Source organism: Theobroma cacao, chromosome 1 (genome assembly GCF_000208745.1).
Source record: "Theobroma cacao cultivar B97-61/B2 chromosome 1, Criollo_cocoa_genome_V2, whole genome shotgun sequence".
NCBI classification, from domain to species: Eukaryota; Viridiplantae; Streptophyta; class Magnoliopsida; order Malvales; family Malvaceae; genus Theobroma; species Theobroma cacao.
Window position 1 is genome coordinate 16,107,752 of NC_030850.1, and position 21,300 is coordinate 16,129,051.

The window sequence follows — 21,300 nt, forward strand, 5'->3', positions numbered from 1 at the left end:
GCTCATGGGCTAGCAAAAGGTGGGCTGAGTTGGAAGTTTGATAACCCATATAAAAAATGAACTAGTCTGACCCAATCCATATTTTCTCAACTTACAAGAGTTTGGGTCGAGCTGAATCGAGTCGACCCATATTGACAGGTCTAGTAACAATCATGGTTGTCTCCTCAAGATCAAAGAACAATTCTAAACTTCACCCTCCTCTAAATTATTAATAAGTGAAAGTTAAACATATATGATTGTGAATAAAATCCTATCAAAACCTAACCCATTAATAAAACGGATATAAATTGATACACCAAAGAATTTTAATTTAACGGTGAGTGCATATATTCTCAACTTCAAATAATCAAGTTTAATATATATTTTTTAATTTTGAAAATATGATATAGTAACAGTCAACCTAAATAAATGAAATTGGAAAATTCTTGGGAAAAAAGGGAATAACCTTTAAATTTGTATGATCAAGATAATGGAATCTAATCTTAGTATTAGATTAGATAATAGATTAGGAAGGCCAAAAAAAGAGAAAAAGGAATAAAAGGGGATGCTGGGCGGACAAGGCATGCCTTGCCCGGGTGACTAACAAGTACCAAGGGATAATTTTCCGACTATAAATACCAAAAACCCTGTCTCTGCAGAGCCCTCTCTTCGCTCCCCAGTCTCGCGCCTCTTCAAGATCCACAAAAACCCTAGGAAGCGCCAAACAACCAACAAAGGGAGGTGAGAGAAAAGAGCAAAGAAGCCATTTAAATTGAAAGACCAAAAAAAAAAAAAATCAGGAAAAAAGAAAAGGCACTCTCTTCTCTCTCACCTCTCTTTTCTGCGATCCAAATCTAAAATCTCAGGTAAATAACCTCGTTTCTTAACTAAGAACTAAGTTTCCACTTCATTTCTCTCTCTTTTTTGTTTATTTTTCTTTTGCTTGGATCAAGGATAAATGTTCAGTTTCTAGAAAAAAAATGCTTAAATTTTCTTAAGAATATGGATGTCATAAATTTTAACTGTAAGCAAAGTGTTTATCAGTGGGATCCGTAAGGTTCTGTTTGCTTTCACAGAAAATTCTTCCTGGAATTCTTTTTTAGGATATGCTCCATTTAATAGACCTAAACTTTCTGTATTCAGTAGAAATGAAAGTTAGAATCTTTCGCGGTTATTTCTGGAAAAAAAATTATGCCTTTAGACGTGAAATTTGGTTAGGGGTTTTTGTTTGAGTAAATGGTTGCATGAAATTAGGGTTAGAGATTTTCATTAGTGATTTGAATTAGGGTTTCGTTGTTTTGCAGGTAGCAAATCGGCAATGGCATCTACAGAACAACATGTCCCAGCTGGAATTACAGCTCCTACTGCTGATGTTGTATGTTTCGCCCCCTCTTTTTTGGATCTTACAGTAATATTGCATTTAAAGTTAAGCTTTGATCTCTAATTGTTGGTGATTTTAGGTTGGTAATGCCTTTGTTCATCAATACTACCTTATCTTACATCAATCGCCTGCGTTGGTTCATCGATTTTACCATGATAGCAGCAAACTTGGTCGCCCTGAAGAAAATGGTGTCATGAATATTACAACAACAATGCAAGTGAGTTTTCTCTGTCTGTCTCTCTCATACATGGGTTTTTTTCTTGGGTCAGACTTTCTAAATGAGTGTATCTCATGTCAATTACGTTTTTAGTATAATTTCTTTATTCATTTGTTTTTTTAATCCAAATTTTTTTATTGAAAACCATGTGCTCTTCCCTTTTTAAAGCTATATGTCTTAGTAAATCAAGGTTTACTTTGTTTCTAATGTGAAAAATCTAGCAACAAGATGGATTTTTATTGAAATAGAACAGGTTATGGAACCAATTTTTTCCTTCTATTTTTATATGGTTGGTTGTATTGTAGCCTAGAACTTGTGTTGAGTCATATGCTCTTGACATAATATCTAAATAACTATATAGGAGTTTGAAATGGTAGAGTTGAAATTGTGATGCTTTATTCTCTGGAACAGGCCATCAATGAGAAGATACTCTCACTTGGTTATGGAGAATTTACGGCAGAGATAACAACTGTAGATGCACAAGACTCTCACAACGGGGGAGTCCTTGTTCATGTGACTGGGTATTTAACTGGAAAGGACAAAGTGAAGCGGAAATTTACTCAGAGTTTCTTCTTGGCACCACAAGACAAGGGCTATTTTGTTTTAAATGATGTATTTAGATATGTTGATGATGCCGAACATCAAAGTGGGAGCCAGGATCCAGTTGATGATAGTAAAGCTTCATTTACTCCTGAGCAGGGTAATCGGAAACCTGAACTGCCTTCTGAAACACAGAATTATAATGATGTTCTCCAATTTTTGTAAATGTTTGTCTGCAGATCCTTCTCCTGTGCCAGAGAATCACATTGTTGAGCAACCAGCTGCATCACCAGAAGAAGCTAATGGGCCAGAAGTGTACAATCCTTCTGAGAATGGAGATGGTTCTATTGAAGAAGATGAAGCACCAGTGGCTGAAGTTGTTGATGAGATGCCTGATGATTCGCAGATGGTTGCTGATTATAACTCCAAAATTGAAGAAGTGCCAAAGAAATCATATGCATCTATTGTAAGTACCATTCTGCTGCGCATTAGGCTTCTAATGTGTTATTTTTACATTAACATTGCTGGTTTTAAGGTGATAGATTTAGCCTCATCTATTATTGCTCTAGGTGAAGGTTATGAAGGAGAATGCGGTTTCCTTATCAGCACCTACACATTCCCCTGTGAAGTCTGCAGTTAAGAGCCATGAGCAACTAGGGACTGCTGCACCACCTACTGCTCCAGCTCCAGCATCTGATGCACAGATTTCCAGCAACATTGTTGCAGAAAATGGGAATAATCAAGATGCAGAAGGTATTTATGCTTTTTGGCATTCTTTCTTGTTCTTCAAATCATTAGCTTGCAATTTATCTGTTATCTGCTTTCTTAATGATTATTTATTTATTTATTTTTGTATTGCTTGCCTGTGCATCTAATTTACTTATATATTCCTTTGATTGTGGACAGCTGAGGGTCCATCCATCTATGTCAAAGGTCTGCCCTTGAATGCCACGCCTAGCATGCTGGAGAATGAGTTTAAGAAGTTTGGACCTATTAAGAGCGGTGGTATTCAAGTTCGAAGCCAGAAGGTACATGTCGACTCATTTTTCAATGTGTTCAATTATGATTGTATATTTAATTAATATTTTCTTGGTATTTCACGACAGGGATTCTGTTTTGGTTTTGTTGAATTTGAAGTGGCAAGTGCTGTGCAAGGTGCTATAGAGGTAGTTATTGGTTTTGTTTTTCCCTTTTTTGCTGTGATGAACTTTTTATTGTTGTCCATTATAATGCATTTAATTACATAATTAGAGGTCTGTCATCATGGCATTGGGTGCACTAAGTTCTACAATTCAGAACTTGCTTTTGACCAAGCATAAAGGTTTTACTTCTGCTCATATCAGTGCTTAGAATCTCTCATAAATTTCTCAACTGAAATTATTATGACGTCTAGATTCTAAGTGAACTTTCTGTTACTATGTTAGAGAATGGAGTTGTATGATTCACTAGGGATGAGGAAGAGGTGATAGTATTATATTGTTCATAGATGAATGTGTGAGTGGACAATAGGATGTTCTAGCAGAAGACTAGTGCTGAAGTTGATGTGAAGTTCCTGGTGAATTGTATGACTGCAAAACTGCTGATCTGGCAACCTCTCGACTTAGATAACTTGTTCAACCTAGTCCTTTAATTACTTTTAAAAATATGCAAAGTTGTGCAGAGAATGGTGATCCATGCCTTCATATGCCAGATTAAAAGCTTGGATGTGGAACAGCTGTGGTAGTTAAGGAGAGATGGAAGACTAGATTGTGGAACTAACACAGGTGTAGAGGTCTTGAAGGGGTTAAGGAGCCTGTATGGTGTTACATTGTGGGGTTAAGTGGCTGCTTCTTACTTGGCCTACTTTTCACAAGACAGGTAGTAGGTTTCAAGTAGTAGGATATAAATTCAATTGAAGGTTGACAGAAGCTTGATGGAACATTAAGGAAATATTGGAGTTATCTAAATGCTTGGGAAAATGGCTGCAAGATTTTTAGGAATTTTTGAACCATTATTCCCTACTGAAACTTGTGAATTCTTTTTTAATGTAGCATTTGCTTGTAAGTTGGATACATGCTTTATGTGGCATGTTTCAGTGGTCCTATCAAATAACTTGCTACTAGACCTTGATGGTAAATTATGTAAGATTTGCCAAACCCTTCATTCATTCCAGTTGCTTCTTATATTCTGTCCCTGTGGTGGACCTTTGCAGTAACTTTTCATTTATCTTACATAATATTAGGATCATTAAAACTTTGCAGTGGTCACCAGTACTCTCTTTAATTTTGACTTGTGCATTTTGAGGCCCCATTGTAGTCTTATTCATCAAGTATTGAAGTTTATCTAATCTATTTTTGTTAAAAATTGTGTTCTGTTCAGTTTTGGTAGTGTACATTGACTCTAATGATGCATTTTTCATGGAGTTATTAATTTGTATACAGAATCATCAAATGGTTTTAGTGGTATTTTCAATGTAGTATTGGTTTCTCCTTTTATTTTTAATTAATTAATTTTAGGTGGTGCCTATGAAGTTTAGCCTTAATTATCTTTGCTGTCAGTATAATAATTTAGGTGCATTCAATAGTTACTTTTACATTTGTTTTTGCATTAAAGAAAACAAAACTTACGTCAATTGTTTTTAATTTTCATTCTCCTCCTGTGGTTGGTTTGGAATTTAACTCAAGTCATAATTTGATTTTTGATGTGCCTCTCCTAAAAATTTGGGAGGGGTGTGATATTACAGGTTTTTATTTATGTACCAGCATTAGATATTCTTTTCCAGCTGCATTTATTAATTTCTTTTATGCCTTCTCTTTTGATAAAATATCTTTCAGGCTTCACCTATTAGTATTGATGGACGTAAAGCAGTTGTTGAAGAAAAGCGGTCTACATCTCGAGGCAAGTTGCTTTTATTGTTAACTTTACTCAAAGTTTATAGTAAGTGATCTACATGATTTGGTAAGAGATAATAGTATATTGAGTTATTGACTGGGGTATGAGGTCTTTCACTTGGGTAAATTGTACAAGCCACTTTATGGTTGTTAGAGGAGCTAATAATTTCTCTCACGATGTGATGTTTGGTTGTTGATCTGGTCCAGATTCTAGAGTTTAGTTGGGAATTCGGGCTTTAAGACATTTGTAGATATATTTTGCATGTTACAAGACTGTTGTCCATTTGCAGGGAACAAAGGACGGTCTTCTTCTGGTGCTGGGGCTGGATACAGAAATGAGGGAGGAAGAGGGCGTGGAAACTATGGTAGCGGCAGGGGCTATAACCGGGGTGAATTTGGTAATCGGGCGGAGTTTGGAAACAGGAGCAACAATCGAGGGGGATATTCCAGCCGTGGAGGTGATGGACATCAGAGGGGTGAGCACATGGGGAGTAATGGTGGCCGTGTGAATCGAGCTGGTGGGTTAACTGTGAATGCAGCAGCCAAGAATGTGGCACCAAGGGTATCTGCCCCTGCTTGAAGAAGTGAAGGTGGAAGATGTTTGGGGAGTGGGAGAAGGATAACTTTCTGTTTGTAGTCGGTAGCAATTTATGAAATTGTTGCATAGCATTTAGAGAAAAGCAATGGATGCTTTGCAGAGGAGCTTGTCTGAGATTTGTTTAGGGTTTTCTCTTTGCCCTTTAGTGCATTGTCTTTTTTTTTTTTTTAATTTATATTTTTATAATACATACTGAAAGGTTTTGGGTGGATAGTAGATTATATTGTTGTTCAGCATACTACTTATTATGGTTAGGCTTCTGGGGCATTCCATTTTGGGTAATCTGCTTTGAATTCATGGGTTTTGGGACAAAAGAGACGTTTGCAACAAAAAATGATATAAAGAGGGATTTGCAGTTTTTATCAAAACGCGTCATTTGCCGTACTGTGTCCAATTTGTTCTCCGTTCCAGATTGCTGTACAATCTAAAGCTTTGATGTTTAGTAGTTCGATTGCGGCTAATTGTTGAATCCTAGAGTTAAAACAATGTTTCTAACTATCTCATAGTTTTCATCAAAAGGAGCGGTAACAATTCAGAAAGCAATTTTCAGCTGGCACACTGCTTAAAAACAACTTGATCGTTCTGATTGCAGCATAATTTAACAGTTGAACATCTGCCCAATAATTTAATTGCGACACCTTTTGTATGAACAAAAAAGGAAGAATTCTAGAATTAACATGACAAAAGTATACTAATGCTTATCTTCTTCCACGCACACTTGATTTTGACGTGTAAGAAAAACTAGCCTTGCAGCATGTTCCCGGTAACCTCGAAACCTTATTTAGACACCGAAATTGCAGGCCTGGACAAACTCCAAATCATAGTCAACATACTTTGTCCAAAGAGGCTTAAACTGGTTCATGGCAATATCAAGCCATGGCTTCATATTCCCATTGAAGTGCACCACTGCAGCATTGCGGATCTCTTCCATGCTAATGCTTGGATTGTAGCCAAGTCCAAGAACATGCCACGACTTGTCTAGCGGTTTCGTGGTAGAGTAAAATGTGATCAAACCAGGAGGCAACGTTCCTAATTTCCATAGGGTCCTGTTTTCATTCTGCAAAACCAGGTATCCACAATGAACACTAACCCAAATACTATGCTGAACAACCAACGACAGAAAACTAAAGAAGAAAAAAAATAAAACCAAAAATTGTTCGTTTTGCAACAACACATTCAAGCTAGGCATCATCACATTCAAGCTAGGCATCATCTAATAGCATACATAAACCAAGCACCAAAAGTAGCACTAACTAAAGAGTGGCAATCAAAACTCACCAGATTCTGCCAGTAATGATACTCCTCCGTACACTTCTCCCTCCTCCAAGCATCCAAATCAAAGAAATTCATCCCATAAGCCCAAGCACAGGCCTTGGGATTAAACTTCTGCTTAATCAAAGGATGCGAGAAATTCATATACTGCGCGTACCTATGGAAAGACCCAAAACAAGTCTCCACCGCCCCGTTCACTTTCCCATCCATATCAATCTTCCACAACCCAGTCAAATCTTTCTGCACCACAATATCATCATCCAAAAACAATATCCTGTGCAACGTGGGATACATCTCTGGTAAATAAAACCTTAAATGATTCAAAATTGACAAATACTTTGGGTTCCTAAACTTCATATTAGTCGTATCTTTCGTGGCATTCTCAAGTGTGTTCTCAAAGTAAAACTTCTGCAAATTCGCAGATTCTAACTGTCTTAACACCGGAACATAAGAGGAATTCAAAAACTTGTAATCCTCAACCGCCTTAACTTCAATATGAGCCCCATTATAATCTTTCAATTTAAACATAACCTGCATTGCTCCCAGATTCATCTTATCAGTCACCACATGGAAAACGTGTTTCCACGGCTCCTTCGCGTTCTTCGTTGCAGAATTCACCACCACGGATGCAGCAATTACATTATCTGAAAAAATAGCGTAATGATAAAGCTTCGGATCCTCAAATTCTGGAGGAATCGGCTTCCCTTCATCCGTATATTTCTCCGGATGTGCGATCCGTTCCTCCATCAACCTCATTGCCAAACAATGTAAGCTTTTAGGGATCGATTTTGCGGCGATGAGGCTGGAAAAGGCGCCTTGCTTTTTAGCTTTGGTCAGTTGCTCGTTGACCGCGAAGATGGTGTCTTTTAATTTCTGGATCTTGAGCTGGTTATCGAAGGATTCTTTGGCTTCGGAGATCATTTGGCGCGTGGCTTTGATTCGCTCTTTGACTTCTTTCTCGAATTGTCGCAGCACCGACTCGTCGATGGAGAGTGAATCGGTTTCGAAGAGAGCCCGATAAGATGGCTTGTTAATGAGATCCGAGTAGTTTCGAGATAGATCAGCGAAAACCCTAACGAGCTTCGAGTTTTCGAGCTTTAGCTTTCGAGCGTAAGAGGCGTAGGCCAGGACGAGAGAGCGGTGGTCGCCGGCTTGTTTCCGGATCTGATCCAGTCGGGGCTTGAGCGGATCCGATTTGAGTGCCAAAACGGACCTCCTTGTGGATCCAAGTCCGTAGGAACCAGTGGCGAAACCCTAGAAACAAAAAAACGACGCTGTTCAATCAGTCACCATGGCAATGTTCAAAATCCTTTAATCAGCAGAAATGAGAAGAACCAGAATTGAAAAATGGATTAAAAGAATAAAAAAAGGAGTGAAGTTATTGTCAGTTAATAAAAGGGAAAAGTTGGTTAGCACTTACAAAGTTGGTTTGGAGATGAGGGGAGTGAGAGTGGGAAGTGAAGAAGAAAGAGAGAGCAAAGAAGAAACAGATTGCGACTGTAATTGCAGAAGCCAATAATCTAACTGTAAATCCAAAACCACCCAACATTGGCACTCCTCCCCCGCTTCTCGATGATGTACGGTGATTCGCCATTTTTCTGCTCAATCACCGGTGCATCCAACCGAAAAAGAAAAGATACTGATAGCGAAATAATTAAAAGAAAAAAAAAAGAAGATAATTAAGATTCGAGATGATAAGGATTTTGATCATGGCCGGACCGCACCCGCCCTTTCTCACTCACTCCTTCCCTTTGTGTGTGTTTTGGGCTCTAACATGGAGATCTTTCAGAGACGGTTTTAACCCAAGGATGAGGTTCACGGGTGATCGACGGCTGTGATTTCGTTTGGTTATTTCGTTGCTAGCTGGGTGCAACTCTGCCACTTGGAATGTGGCGGCAACGCGGGGATCCCGTGTGAACGCTCCCATTTTTACCTATGGTTCCAACTGGATCAATGCCAAACCCACTGACATTGCTTGTTGTAATATTTTTTTTTAATAAAACAACAACATTATTGGAATATGATTAAAAGACTATGAAATTTTCATATTGCAACTTTATAAACCTTATGAATTGAATGTAACATTTTTCCCATTGTTAGTTAAGGGCAAACGAAGAAAGAGGCAGCAAAGGGTCTAATCTAATTAATAAGTGCATAGCCAAGTGTTGGAATCATATATGAGTATGTTAAATTTGTTGTGACATTTAGTGCTTATTTGATCTGATTTTTTTTCAATTTATCTACTTCTTAAAAGTAAAAATCAAGTCAAATATAAATTTTTTTAAAGAATAAAATTTTAAAAAAAAAACTTCTGAAAAAGCTCATGTGAGGAGTTTTTTTTTTTTTAAATGTAAGAGATTTTTTTTATTTTAAAAATATCTTTATCTGTTAAATATAATTACAATATTACCTTATAAAAAAATTACCCTTTATGATAATTTTAACCAAAATTATAATTTATAAAAGAAATTATAAAAAAAATTTATCAAATAATTTTACTTTAATTTTAAAAATTATTATTTAAAAATTATAATTTTTAAATTAAAAAAAAATTAAACCAAACAAGCTCTTAATAAATAAATAAATAGGATATGTCACACAAACAGAGAGAAGAATCGGAAATCGTTCAGACAAAAGCTTGGACACGTGTTTTGCTACCTCATGGGCAAATTAAATTGACTAAAGATAATGTAATCTTGCCTAACCAATGTTTACATTAGCCAAATAAAATTCTGAATATTTAAATATCATATTTAGAAAATTAAGAAGCACTGTCGCCTTAGGCTAGGAGTGTAAGTATTCCACGGAAATGACCTATGGGCTATGACAACGATGGCCTAATAGGACCATGCTCCCTCCCATTTCGGTTGCCATTTACTTTTAAGGCGCACCGACAGCAGATAGCCAATATGGAGTTTGGAGAAAAACGACTGTCCTGTCCATGCAGTTGGGTTGATCTAAAACCCTGAGCTTATACCTAGGGCAGAAGTGGTGGGGCAAAGTTGCAAGTAGAGGTTGATTTGGTCGCGGAGTGCGGTTGATTTTTAGAGGCAAAGTTAGCCGATTTTTGTTGAGGGAGTTAGAGATAGATGAATAAAAATTAAAAATTTTAAAAATTAATATATTGAACTTAATTAATAATTAAAAAATTATTAATAGAAAATAAAACATGTGTTGACTAAGGCTCTGCCCTGTTGATTCCGTCTTATGTTTCGCATGCTCAACGTCAGAGTCGATAAGAGGTGAGTTTTCAACCAATGTTAACATGCAATTTCTTTTTTATGTTTTTGGAGGGATAGCTAGTGTTCGGGATAGAAAATGAATGTTCAACTGTATTGACTAAGGCTTGTTCGATCACATGATTTTCAATGTTGTTTAGAGTTGAAGCCTTCTGGTGTTGTTTGTATTGTAGCAGTTGCAGGGCTGGTTGTTAAAATGCAGGGACAAAGGTTTTAGTGGTTACATTTTAGAAAGTTTATCCATTTCAGTTTTGTTGTTTCTGGACATTGGGGCAATGGCATTGCCCTCCTCGCCCCTCGGTGCAATACCCATATATTATTGATGTTAGTTAGGCCGACGATGTCATTTATATATGACAGTAGACAGACTGGTGTCAACCGTTTGCAGTGAGTAATTTCAACTTAGGGAATTGAAGTGAGAATTGCGAAATTATTGGCAGTAGACTGGATCACATTGCAAATTTGACTTACCTTTTTTTTATTTTTTCTTCAAGATGATGGATGCTAGGCATTAATAGCTAGGATGCAATGCAGTCAAGATTGGAGATAATATTGGAGTAGGAAACGTTGGCGAAATTTTGGTATTGGTTGATGAGACTAAAGTAATAGTGGCTGTGGGCAATAGTTTGCAGGAAACAAATTATGGTTGAAGATGAGGGTCCAAGTAATCCAGAACCTTACGCGGTAATGATTTTCGCAATATTAGCATTGAAGGATAAAGAAATACAATTGACATTTGACCCTCATTTATTGTTAGCCTAAACCCAACGAACCCTAAACACCATCAGTGTATGAGATTTACAAAGATATTTATCAACTCCATATGGCACTGCCAAAATATTCTACAGATGAATCCAAATGAATGCCATACACCAATTCGGCCTGCCCATTGGGTGAACAGACTTAGCACCTGCAAAGCAACTGTCAAATACAATAAGCATCAGATTGTGGTCACAAGTGATGGCAGGCAGAGCAACACTCTGAAATATATATTCCTTAAATTCATGCGTACTGGCTGTTAAATGGGCCCGGTTATGCTGATGAAAGTGACCTTATTTGTTCACCTGACCCACAGAAACATGAAAAAGGACAGCCTTGATATAATCGAAGACGAACACGCTGTGCTACATAATTTTAGTAGCGTTCCAAAACCATGTAACAGGTAAAAGCTCTCACTAAAACTTATTACCGTCTAGCAACAATCAATTTGCCTAAAATGAATCCATGGAGGTAATCCAAGAACAAAATCAACGATACCAGTTTAAATGTCTTTCAAAAGAATAGGTTATTACCCAACCCAAGGCACAATTGTTTCAATGTCGTGGGGAGGTCAGGCTTTATAGGTACGTAGACTAAGTCTCAGGTTGGGAGGTTCAAGCACAAAAGATACGTGGAGCCAACTTTAAAGACTCGACTTGGGGGAATTAGGTGACGTTCTTACGAGGAGAGTATTATAGGACATTCACCAGCACTAGCTGCCATTGCATCACCAGTTACCATCATTGCACCAACTGGATAAAAGGCATCCATCTTAGAGTCTTCAACAGAACTTACAAACACTGCATTAACACTTAAAGCAATTAAACTTGCCACTGCACCAACTGAATCAAAGGCAATCGCAGTTACAACACTTAGCATTCCACAAGAAATCAACCTTTGAAACTAGCCTTCCACTAGTGCCAACCAATCCTCCACTCCTGTTTCAAGTCAACAAACTCCCTTGATCACCATCAATATGCTACTGTCAATTACCTATCAAACTCACACCTATTAATTTTCCATCTCAGCTGACTCAAGTCAAATACTTCCTTATCGGCTACAATCTTCTTGGATATGTTGATGTTCAACACCTTGTCCCTTTGCTATGATTTCTCAAGATAGATGAAATCTGCCAATCCTTGTTGCCACTCCAACCTATGATCATTGGATTATGGAAGATTAGGTACTACTTCATGGCATTATGTCATCTGCCATAGAAAATGTTCCATTCTTTGCCTCTATAGAAACTTCATTTGATGTCTTGAACAAAATTAACAAACTTTTTGCGAATAAATCTAGATTAAGAATGATGAATCTAAGAGAAAAGCTCACAAAACCAAAGGATTTCAGGATTGTCTCAAAATACTTATAGAATCTGAGAAGTGTAAAATTAGATGAACTTGCATTAGTCAATTTGTTTAGTAAGGGACAACTTGTCATTCGTGCCTCGCATGACATTAGTCCTAATTTGAAAGAAATTACAGCTAAGATTAGGGCTCGAGAGTTTTTATCTCCTTTTAAGAATTGTTGGACAAATTCACAGACTATGAAGATGTCCTTGAGAAGCAAGAATCTTCCTCTGATTTGCTAATTCCTTCAACTCATTTTGCTTCCAAGACAACATCCTATCAAACACCATAATTTTTGGTGCAGTGAATTAAGCATGTGACATTTCGACTTTAAAATTTCAAATTCAAATTTCAAAAATTAAAGTAAAATTTATACTATGAGAAAAATGCTATTTTGCATTATGTTGGTCCATCAATATTTAGACTTGATTCTAGGATATTTGGAAAACATCAATAGAAATAAACAATGTGGATTATCCAAATAAAAGCATAAGTAACCCTTAGAGGAATCACTCCACCTACTCAAGAGATCAACATATCTTCTCATAAGATGAACTTGTAACAAGAAATATTCCAACATCTCAAAAGATCAACATATTTTCTGACAGGATGAACACACAATAAGATAATATTCCAATTAAGTCACATTCAAAAATAAACACAATATAATAATACTCCAATTAAGTCACACTCAAAAGTAAGAAGGAAGTGTCAAATAGAGTCAAACACACTTAGATTAATAAAGTCTTATCTTCACCCTAATCTTAGATAAGATAACTTAATAGTGTTTTATCTCTTTAACTATCTATCCAATCTTATACTTGTCAAGTACTCAAAATCACAATGTTGATTTCTTGGCAAATTATTTTATCATTAAAGCATTTAATGGGCTTATTTTAGTTTTCATACATATATTAAAAAAAGTAAGTAAATCTTTTTGTTTCTTTTTTGTAATACTCTGTTCTTTGATATGGCGGCTAATAAAGCTTATCAATGCCAATTGAGGTTGATTAGAATGTTTAAAAGTAATGAAAGGTGAAAGGAATAGGTTGGAGAAAAATATACCGCAAGCGAAGAAATAATAATTAAATAATAATTTTTTATTAGTAAGGATTATGGTCAGTGGTCTTAATGTTGAGTTTTGTTAATTAGAGTTTTAAGCGTGTTGGGAAAATGTTTATATGAGTGAATTAAAAAGTTTCTTTATTACCTTATATATTGGTATGTAGGTAAAAGAAGAGTTAGAAAGTTCTTGAGATGGCTACATTGAGATAAATTACCATGTGAGGTATTAAGATGAGTAATATGTTGACCAAAGTCAAATCCTAAGAAATAAAAGAGATAAGAGATTAAGCCTTGTTAAAGGCTAAGGAAAAAAATGAAAAAAAAATGAGTGAAAAGTTAGACGAATGTATGAGGCATTGACAAGGGATGTCAATACCAAGTGATGAAATTGGGAATAAAGGATTACAAGGGTGGTATAGCAAATGGGTTAATATAAAGTATTGCTATGAGGATTTACAAATCTTGTCTTGACTTAGTTGAATGAAGAGGGTTAGTGACAACACAAGGCCAATTATGAGGCATGCTAGAAATCCTTGAAGATAAATTGACGTATGAATGGATGAGTATGCATTTACATATCCTGGAGAAATAGTGCATGTCTTTGGAATGATATGCTTGGGATGTTAAAGAGCAAATAAGTGCTTAAGTGTTTCAGGAATGCATGAACATCCCTGAACAAGAATTATCAATCATACGCGGCCAGTATAATATGTGTGATTTTCAAACTTGCTAAAAAGCCTAACGGCTAACCCATGGGTTAAGTGACCACATGTGGTGAGACATAAGTTTAGGATAGGTATCTCTAAGAAAATACTCAAAAGGAGTTCTGCTATGGATCTTGTGAAAGCAAGCATTAAGCTATGTTGTTACAAAAGGGAAGTCGTAAGCTGAAAGTGATACTCACATTGACAGTGAGAGGTACTTGAGAAGAACCTTGTTTCCAATCTTGAAATTTCAAGTACATATTGTAAATGGCCTAAGGGAGAATGTTGTTATATTAGTAGAAGAGAATAGTACAAAGGATGGTTGAAGGTAACCTTGATAATGAATTTGAATAATGAAAACCTCTTAAGGTATTATGGAGAGTGGAATTCGAATATGTATGAGGCACGCATGATTCGAATGAGTATAAGTCTTAAGAGACTAATCAATATCGAAATGCGTAAATGATGTAATATATATGTTAGAGGCATGAAAGACAATTGAGAAGTAAAGATGGCTTTTAGGAATTGTGGTGTTGCATAAGATACAATGATCTAATAAAGATGAACCTTTAAAGGATCAATGAGATTATAAAGTATATACGCATACTGGATTGCAGTTAAATGAAAATGACATTTAGCAAGTAAAATGTGATTAATGACATTATGATGCAACGATATATAGAGTACAATGAAACTTAAGCATATAATTGGAAATGATAAGAAAAGAGTATAAGCATGTAAATGATGTGAGGTTATGCATAGGTGTAAAGAGAAGTCATATGGATTACGAAAAAGATAACTTATGGCAAGACGCAAGTTGAATGGTAATTTAAACAACTGAAAAGGACAATCTAAAATTGATTGTACCCTAATGTTCGTAGATTGAATATGAGAATGTTGACATACACTATAAAGATTATTATATTGAATCTTGGTTATAGATGGGAATGAATAAAGGGAAATTTAGTCCGAAGGCACTTGAATACAAGGATCCCCACACGCAATAAGGAATGTTGATACTTAAACGTGAGTGTACGTACGTATGTATGGAGTTAGTGATGTGCCTAACTAAAGTGAAGAATTGTTCTTAGTGATTTGAGATTTGAATTCAATACATTTGTTGAGTTGAATAAATAGTACAATGATAAGAGATCCCATCAGAAGTTGAGCTATGTTGATATAAGAAATTTTGGAGAAATAGTCAAGGGAATGATATCAAGGAAGTGTAATCTATAGCGTGGTTAAGCCATACAAGATGAACCAATATGATTAAAGATATTGAAGTTACATAAATGCAAGATAAACATGATGCATGTGGGAATAATTGAAGGCATTAACCTCCCTTCCAACATCAAGAAATACGTGTAGGAATAAACATGGCAGTCTATAATGTTATAAGCTATATAATAATGTATGGGGATAAGATGAATGAACGAATGTCGAGAAGTTCGACAAGGAGTGAAGTAATAAGATGGTGATTAGGTATACACAAGAAGTATAATGTGTGATCGAAATAGGTATGATTGAGATGGAGTTATGGTTCAAGTTAATGATAGTGATAAAGGCATACTCGGTGTCCCAATATAAGATTTAATGATTGTGAAAGATATTGTTGATCTGATTCTAACAGATCATAATAGACATAAGTGAAGTATTCTAGTAGAATTGGAGATGAACGATTTGACTAAACCAAAATTCCCTATAAAGAGAGGAGTGGAATAAGATCATAGGGTGAGATTGATAACCTGACACCGACGTGAATTTGAGGACGAATTCTATTTAAGTGGAGGAGACTGTAATACCCCGTACTTTGATATGGTGGCTAATAAAGCTTATCGGATGCCAATTGAGGTTGATTAGAACGTTTAAAAATGATGAAAGGTGAAAGGAATAGGTTGGAGAAAAATATGCCACACAAACGAAGAAATAATAATTAAATAATAAGATTTTTATTGAGGATGAATTAGCGAGAAAAAAAAAGTGATTCATAAGTGAATCGGGGTATAACAAGGTGGTTTAGGTGCTAAGGAGACAAGTGGAAAATTTTGAAATAAAATAATATTTTATTAATAAAATAATATTAAAAATATTAATATTTTATTCGATGTCGAAATTTTCCATGAATGAGGAATATATGGTCAATCTAAGTGGGGGAGAAGACGAACAAGGAAATTTTGGAGAAAAATGGCGTTAATGGACTCGCGTGTCTTTATTAAATAAAGATAGCACGGGTAAATAAATATTTTAAATATTATGAAAACACTGCGTTGGAGTGCAAACTTTATATTTCGTTTGTACATGTGTAAAAGAAGATAATGGAAGGAAATTGGAATTTAGAAGAGGGTTGGGAAGACTAAATTGAAAGGATGGGAACCTAGGAGGGCAAAATGGTAATTTTTCTATCAAGCTTGGTCAAAGCTTCCTTTGTAAGTTTTGACCCTTCATCCTTATCCTTGGCTGATCCATATCTCTTCAAGATGACGTTTTTTCTTCTCCATCTTCCTCCACCCACACCATTTCCATACTTCCACCCCATTTTCACTTTACCCCATGCAATTGAAGAGAAAAATAGAGAAAATCGGCTAAGGAAAGAAAGGAGAGAAAGGTGGAAAGCTTGGGTAGTAAGTGATTCAAGAGAAATTGAAGAAATATCAAGTGGGTCTCAAGATTCAAGAAACATAAGGTAAGGATTTTTGTGTTTTAAGTTCATGGTTGGTTAAATCTTTGGAAAAATAATGTGTGAATCATTTTGTGGCAGCTATGGTGACCATGGGTGTGAGAAAATTATGAATTTTGTTGGATGACATTCAAGCTAAAACCAAGTGGTAAGCTTAATGCTACAATTTGAAGCTTATAATTGGTTTAATATTGTGAGAATGATTATGTGCATATGTAGTGTTATTATGATGTCATGGGTATGGTTGGCAGGCAATTATATTAATTGGAAGTTTGATGTGTAGATTTGTGTTGTTAGGAAAGGTTTAAAAGGTTATGTATTGTCACGGCCCAATTTCCCAGGCCATGACTAGCGCATGGGCCCAATGGGCATAGCCCACCAAGCCTAAGTAAGCCTATTATGTAATCTTGCTTAACATCCCATCAACTATTCTCAAGTCACCTTTCATAATTCCAACTTATAATCACTTTAATAATGGGCTATAGCAATAAAGAATTTCATTAATATAAATCCAAAATGATGTTAACATTTCAACTCATGGTGGCATTAACAGTTAAAATATACATATTTCGTCTAAGACACGTATCTTAGTATTTTACATCACATGAACGTACTCATAAAACAAAATGACTCTAGACTTCGAAGGGAGTAACCACAGTGAATATGCGACTACTGAGACGCCATAGTACCTACCAAGAAAGCGAGCATATGTGTGCAACTCAATCTAGATCCCAACTGCTTCCAAATCGGTATTACTGAACCTCTAATCGACTCTAACCTCCACTAATGGTTCAAATGGGCAATTGAGGCCTTGTTGGAACCTTACGGTTTCTTTGTAGTTGAATTCTCTTCCAATAGCTTCCAAACAATTGTGAAAAATCTCTCTTTCTCTCTCTAAACCTCCAACTAGTGAGAGAAAGTATTGAACAAGGACTTTTTGAGGGTTTTAAAGTGAGAGAGTGAAAGAGCACAAGGGTTCTAGTCAAAAGGGCACAAAGGTATGAAAATTAGAGCTAGAGAGAGAGTTGTGAAAGTTTCATATCAAGCTTCCATGGAGGATGGAAGCAACGTGAGATGGAAGAAGAAGAATGAGAAGAAGCTGCTGGAGAATGAAGAAGCTGTTGGAAGAAAAAGATATTTATAGCTCAAGCTTATCCATTTCACTTGAAATTACGAAAATGCCCTTAGCACATTAACTTGTTCTCCTTCAATCCTTGGTGCAATCTTTTTACTCTTTTGATACTAAAATAAGTCCATAATGGTCTAGACATGCTCGAGTTTACGAAACTTAAAAATTTTGACCCGAGGTGAAAAATGACCATTTTTGCTCCTGTGGTGAAAATTATTGAAACTTCTAGTTTTTTTCGTGTTTTCATCATTACACATTATTTATTCAGTCTTATGCCTATTTAGACCTTAAAATATCATAAAACCTTCTTTTGGGAGCTTTTTAGAGGAAATGATGAAACTACCCCTAACCCGTGTTATTGCATCTATGCGTAGTTATGAGCCTATAGGGGTTGAGGTCTCACATGTATGTTGGTGTGCATGAATGAATATTAGTGTTATGCTTGGTGGCAACATGTAAATGAGGATGGTGGTACATGTAGACTTAGAAAATATTTGATAGAAGTAAATTTATAGTTGCTGCCATATGTTATGTAATTGTTGTGGAAATGATGGATAAACTTGATAAATATCCTTAGACAAAATTTATATATGTGCTAGAGTCATAAATAAGTTGCCGGTATCCATAATCTAAAAAATTACGCAAGTAAAGGATAAAGCCCACTTTGGTAAATAATGTGTCAAGATATAAGTCAGTTGAATGAGGATTCATGATTGAAGGAAAAAGATAAGTAGAAATGAGGTACACTAAAGATATTGAATTTGGATTGTTGCTAGGAAGTACAAAAGTAAAGTTAGTGTACTGTGGTGGCGTGCCGAAGGAAATAACGAGCGACTGATAAGTAGAAATATCTAGATACGCCTTTGAACTAATAGCGCTATAACATCCCATTATCGTAAGGTGAGTGAACTTGCATTAAAATATTTTAGGATAAATGCATATGTGTTTAATGGAATCATCTGAAATGTTTTATCGGACTTTTCTTTAAAATGTGCATGGGATCAAGCCCTTGATGAAATGTTTTTATGTGGTAAAAAAATGTGATATAATGAAACCATGTGTTCCTATATTATGTGGATATGTATGTTATGCTTTGAGTGATAATGCTGCATAATAGCTATAACTGGGCACATGCGGTGTGGGAGTGCACATGCCGGTAATGATGTGGGCAGGAATGCGTGTGATGATATTGAAATGTGCGTGTAGGGAGTGCACATGATCTGAGTAAGGCGACGGCGTTGTACATGTGTGTGTGTGTGTGTGTACTATAGACAAGTTATGAAGATAAAAATGTGATTGTACTATATGATATAGAATGCCTTTCCGCTACAGCGAGAAAGCTTATATTTTGCTTGTCTTGTTTAGATGTTTGCTGTAGTTTTCACTCTTTTCAACTCCATTGTGGATTATAAATCCTTCACTTTAAGGGATTAAATGATCAAGGGTTGAATTAAGGGGCTTTACAAGAAATTAAACTAAATTACGTTATTTTTAAAATAAGTGCATCATGTTTTCAAAATCCTTCCGTATCTTTTGCTTGTTCCCTTCCTATGTTCACTCACTGAATTTATACTCATTATTTCCAACTTCATGTTTTAGTTTTTAGGTTCGAAGGTTGTTGAATTCCTAGGCCTTGGTGCTTCCTCTTATCTATTCTTTTGTAGGTCACCCTGACACTAAATGTTAGCACCCACGCCCAAAGTCACTTTGCTGACAGTCAAGGTCTTTGTATATACACATATATGCTTAATGTGAATTGTTAAGATACATATGACAAACTATCTATGTATATTTTGATTTATGGTGCCAATGTGAGTATTTACTTGAGTTCTATGAATTGCCTTTGAAGAAATTGGCATTTGAACACTATTAAGTATAGATCTTAAAGAGATATGCATGATAGATGGACTAATGTGCAAGTTCATATAGAAAGGCTTGCTTGGGCATAGTGGGTTGTGCCTATTGGGTCCTTGCACCGATCATAGCCCGGGAATTGGGCTGTGACATTTTTATAAATGGATTAAGAAATAATCTTATTAAAAATAATATCAAGTTTAATAAAAAAATAAAGTTTTAAGTGATAATGATTTTAATCATGATATTTATAAAAATAACTTTATAAATAATTAGAATTTCTTTTATAGAAGGGGAATTCTACTGTCAAATTTACCATGCAAGTGCACGTATCGTTAACAAGTAATATAATGTCACGACCCAAATTTTCGGACCATGACCGGTGCAAGGGCCTAATAAACGTAGTCTATTAAGCCCAAGCAAGCCTATCGATTTATCCTACTCATCATTCCATCAAATATCGCTAAGTCACAAATTATAACTTTAAATCAAAATAGTAATAGACATTACCAACTCATATTGGCATTTCTCATTTATTATATACATACATTGTCTACAACATGTATTCTAATAATGTACATTAGGTTCGCCTATACATCTCAAAAAGAAGACTTGACTTTCAACGAAGGGACTCGGATGAATGTACAGCTACTGAATGCCGAGACACCTACCAAAAGATGGACACAGGTCTACAAGGACACGTCGTCCTAGTTACCGGTTGCCTCGTGATCTGAAAACATGAATTTCAAAATGGTGAATATAAACCCAGTGAGTGAACAAGGAAGGGAACAAGCATACCATAAGGAATCTTTAATGAAATCATGATGCATTCTTTTTCAAAACAATGCAATTTATTTCTATTCTTATTGAAAACCCCTCAACAAGCCCTTAAATGATTAATCATTTGAAAATCAAAGACCCATACATAACAAACCATTTGAATAATGAAAACTTCAATATTACACAAGCAAGTCAAATACGACAACGAATCTTCGCTGCAGTGACGTTGGGATTTAGTTATTAACCGAACGAGGGTTTCTCAACTGGCTGAGGGTTTCTCAACTGGCTGAGGGTTTCTCACTAAACCTCCTCATTTTAAACTTAACTCTTTTAATCCTTAATGTTGGAAGTCCATGCTCCCATATGGTAGCAAAGAAGTGAAAGATAGGGCAATAATTGGACAAGATAAGATACCAAAACAGAAAGTTTTTCGCTGCAGCAAAATTTTTACCCAGAAACAGAATGTTTCTCGCTGCAGCAAAATTGCAACCCAGAAAACAGAAAGTTTCTAACTACAGCGAGAATGCATTTCGCTGCAGCGAGAAGCTACAGTGTCATTCTCGCTACAGCGAAAATGCATCCTCTCTGCAGCGAGTTTCGGCCAATGTACCCCTCCAAATTTGAAAGTTTCTCGCTACAGCGAAATACAGGGCATCAATGCAAAATTTACCTTTCTCCCAAAGGAAAAACCACCCTGCCAAAAGGTCCAAACCAACATGAAAACACATAACAATTTTTCAAGGTTTAACATGTCAAGTTTCACATGCATTACAACCATAACCCATTATCCATCAATTTCCTATAACAAACATATTTACATATATATATATATATATATATACATATATACCCATCATCATCATCACACCATCCCATCATCATCATCA

At 35.9% G+C, this 21,300-nt stretch overlaps 2 protein-coding genes across 3 annotated transcripts; one reads left to right on the top strand and one right to left on the bottom strand.

Annotated features, from left to right (window-relative positions):
• Nucleotides 564-5,953, top strand: LOC18612720 (putative G3BP-like protein). 2 transcript variants are annotated; one of them, XM_007049630.2, is made up of 10 exons: nt 564-845; nt 1,284-1,354; nt 1,440-1,577; nt 1,989-2,277; nt 2,357-2,583; nt 2,687-2,870; nt 3,024-3,145; nt 3,224-3,283; nt 4,931-4,994; nt 5,278-5,953. In XM_007049630.2, the coding sequence occupies exons 2-10, from the start codon at nt 1,298-1,300 to the stop codon at nt 5,565-5,567; spliced, it is 1,431 nt and encodes a 476-aa protein (XP_007049692.2). In that variant the 5' UTR covers nt 564-845; nt 1,284-1,297; the 3' UTR covers nt 5,568-5,953. The 2 variants fall into 2 exon arrangements, with proteins under 2 accessions (XP_007049692.2, XP_017981389.1); XM_018125900.1 differs by having other exon boundaries at nt 2,693-2,870.
• LOC18612721 (galacturonosyltransferase 8) lies at nt 6,111-8,623 on the bottom strand. The gene is made up of 3 exons (XM_018125891.1): nt 8,278-8,623; nt 6,864-8,111; nt 6,111-6,642 (listed from the first exon to the last, which is right to left on the bottom strand). The coding sequence occupies exons 1-3, from the start codon at nt 8,449-8,451 to the stop codon at nt 6,367-6,369; spliced, it is 1,698 nt and encodes a 565-aa protein (XP_017981380.1). The 5' UTR covers nt 8,452-8,623; the 3' UTR covers nt 6,111-6,366.

Bases quoted from the DNA above. Each gene is read 5' to 3' on its own strand.
- LOC18612721 (XM_018125891.1), bottom strand. From the start codon at position 8,451: ATGGCGAATCACCGTACATCATCGAGAAGCGGGGGAGGAGTGCCAATG. The intron at 8,112-8,277 runs GTAAGTGCTAAC...TTTTGTTTCTAG, and splicing joins CTCATCTCCAAACCAACTTT to GGTTTCGCCACTGGTTCCTA. The intron at 6,643-6,863 runs GTGAGTTTTGAT...CTGGTTTTGCAG, and splicing joins ATCATTACTGGCAGAATCTG to AATGAAAACAGGACCCTATG.
- LOC18612720 (XM_007049630.2), top strand. From the start codon at position 1,298: ATGGCATCTACAGAACAACATGTCCCAGCTGGAATTACAGCTCCTACT. The intron at 1,355-1,439 runs GTATGTTTCGCC...TGGTGATTTTAG, and splicing joins CAGCTCCTACTGCTGATGTT to GTTGGTAATGCCTTTGTTCA. The intron at 1,578-1,988 runs GTGAGTTTTCTC...TCTCTGGAACAG, and splicing joins ATATTACAACAACAATGCAA to GCCATCAATGAGAAGATACT.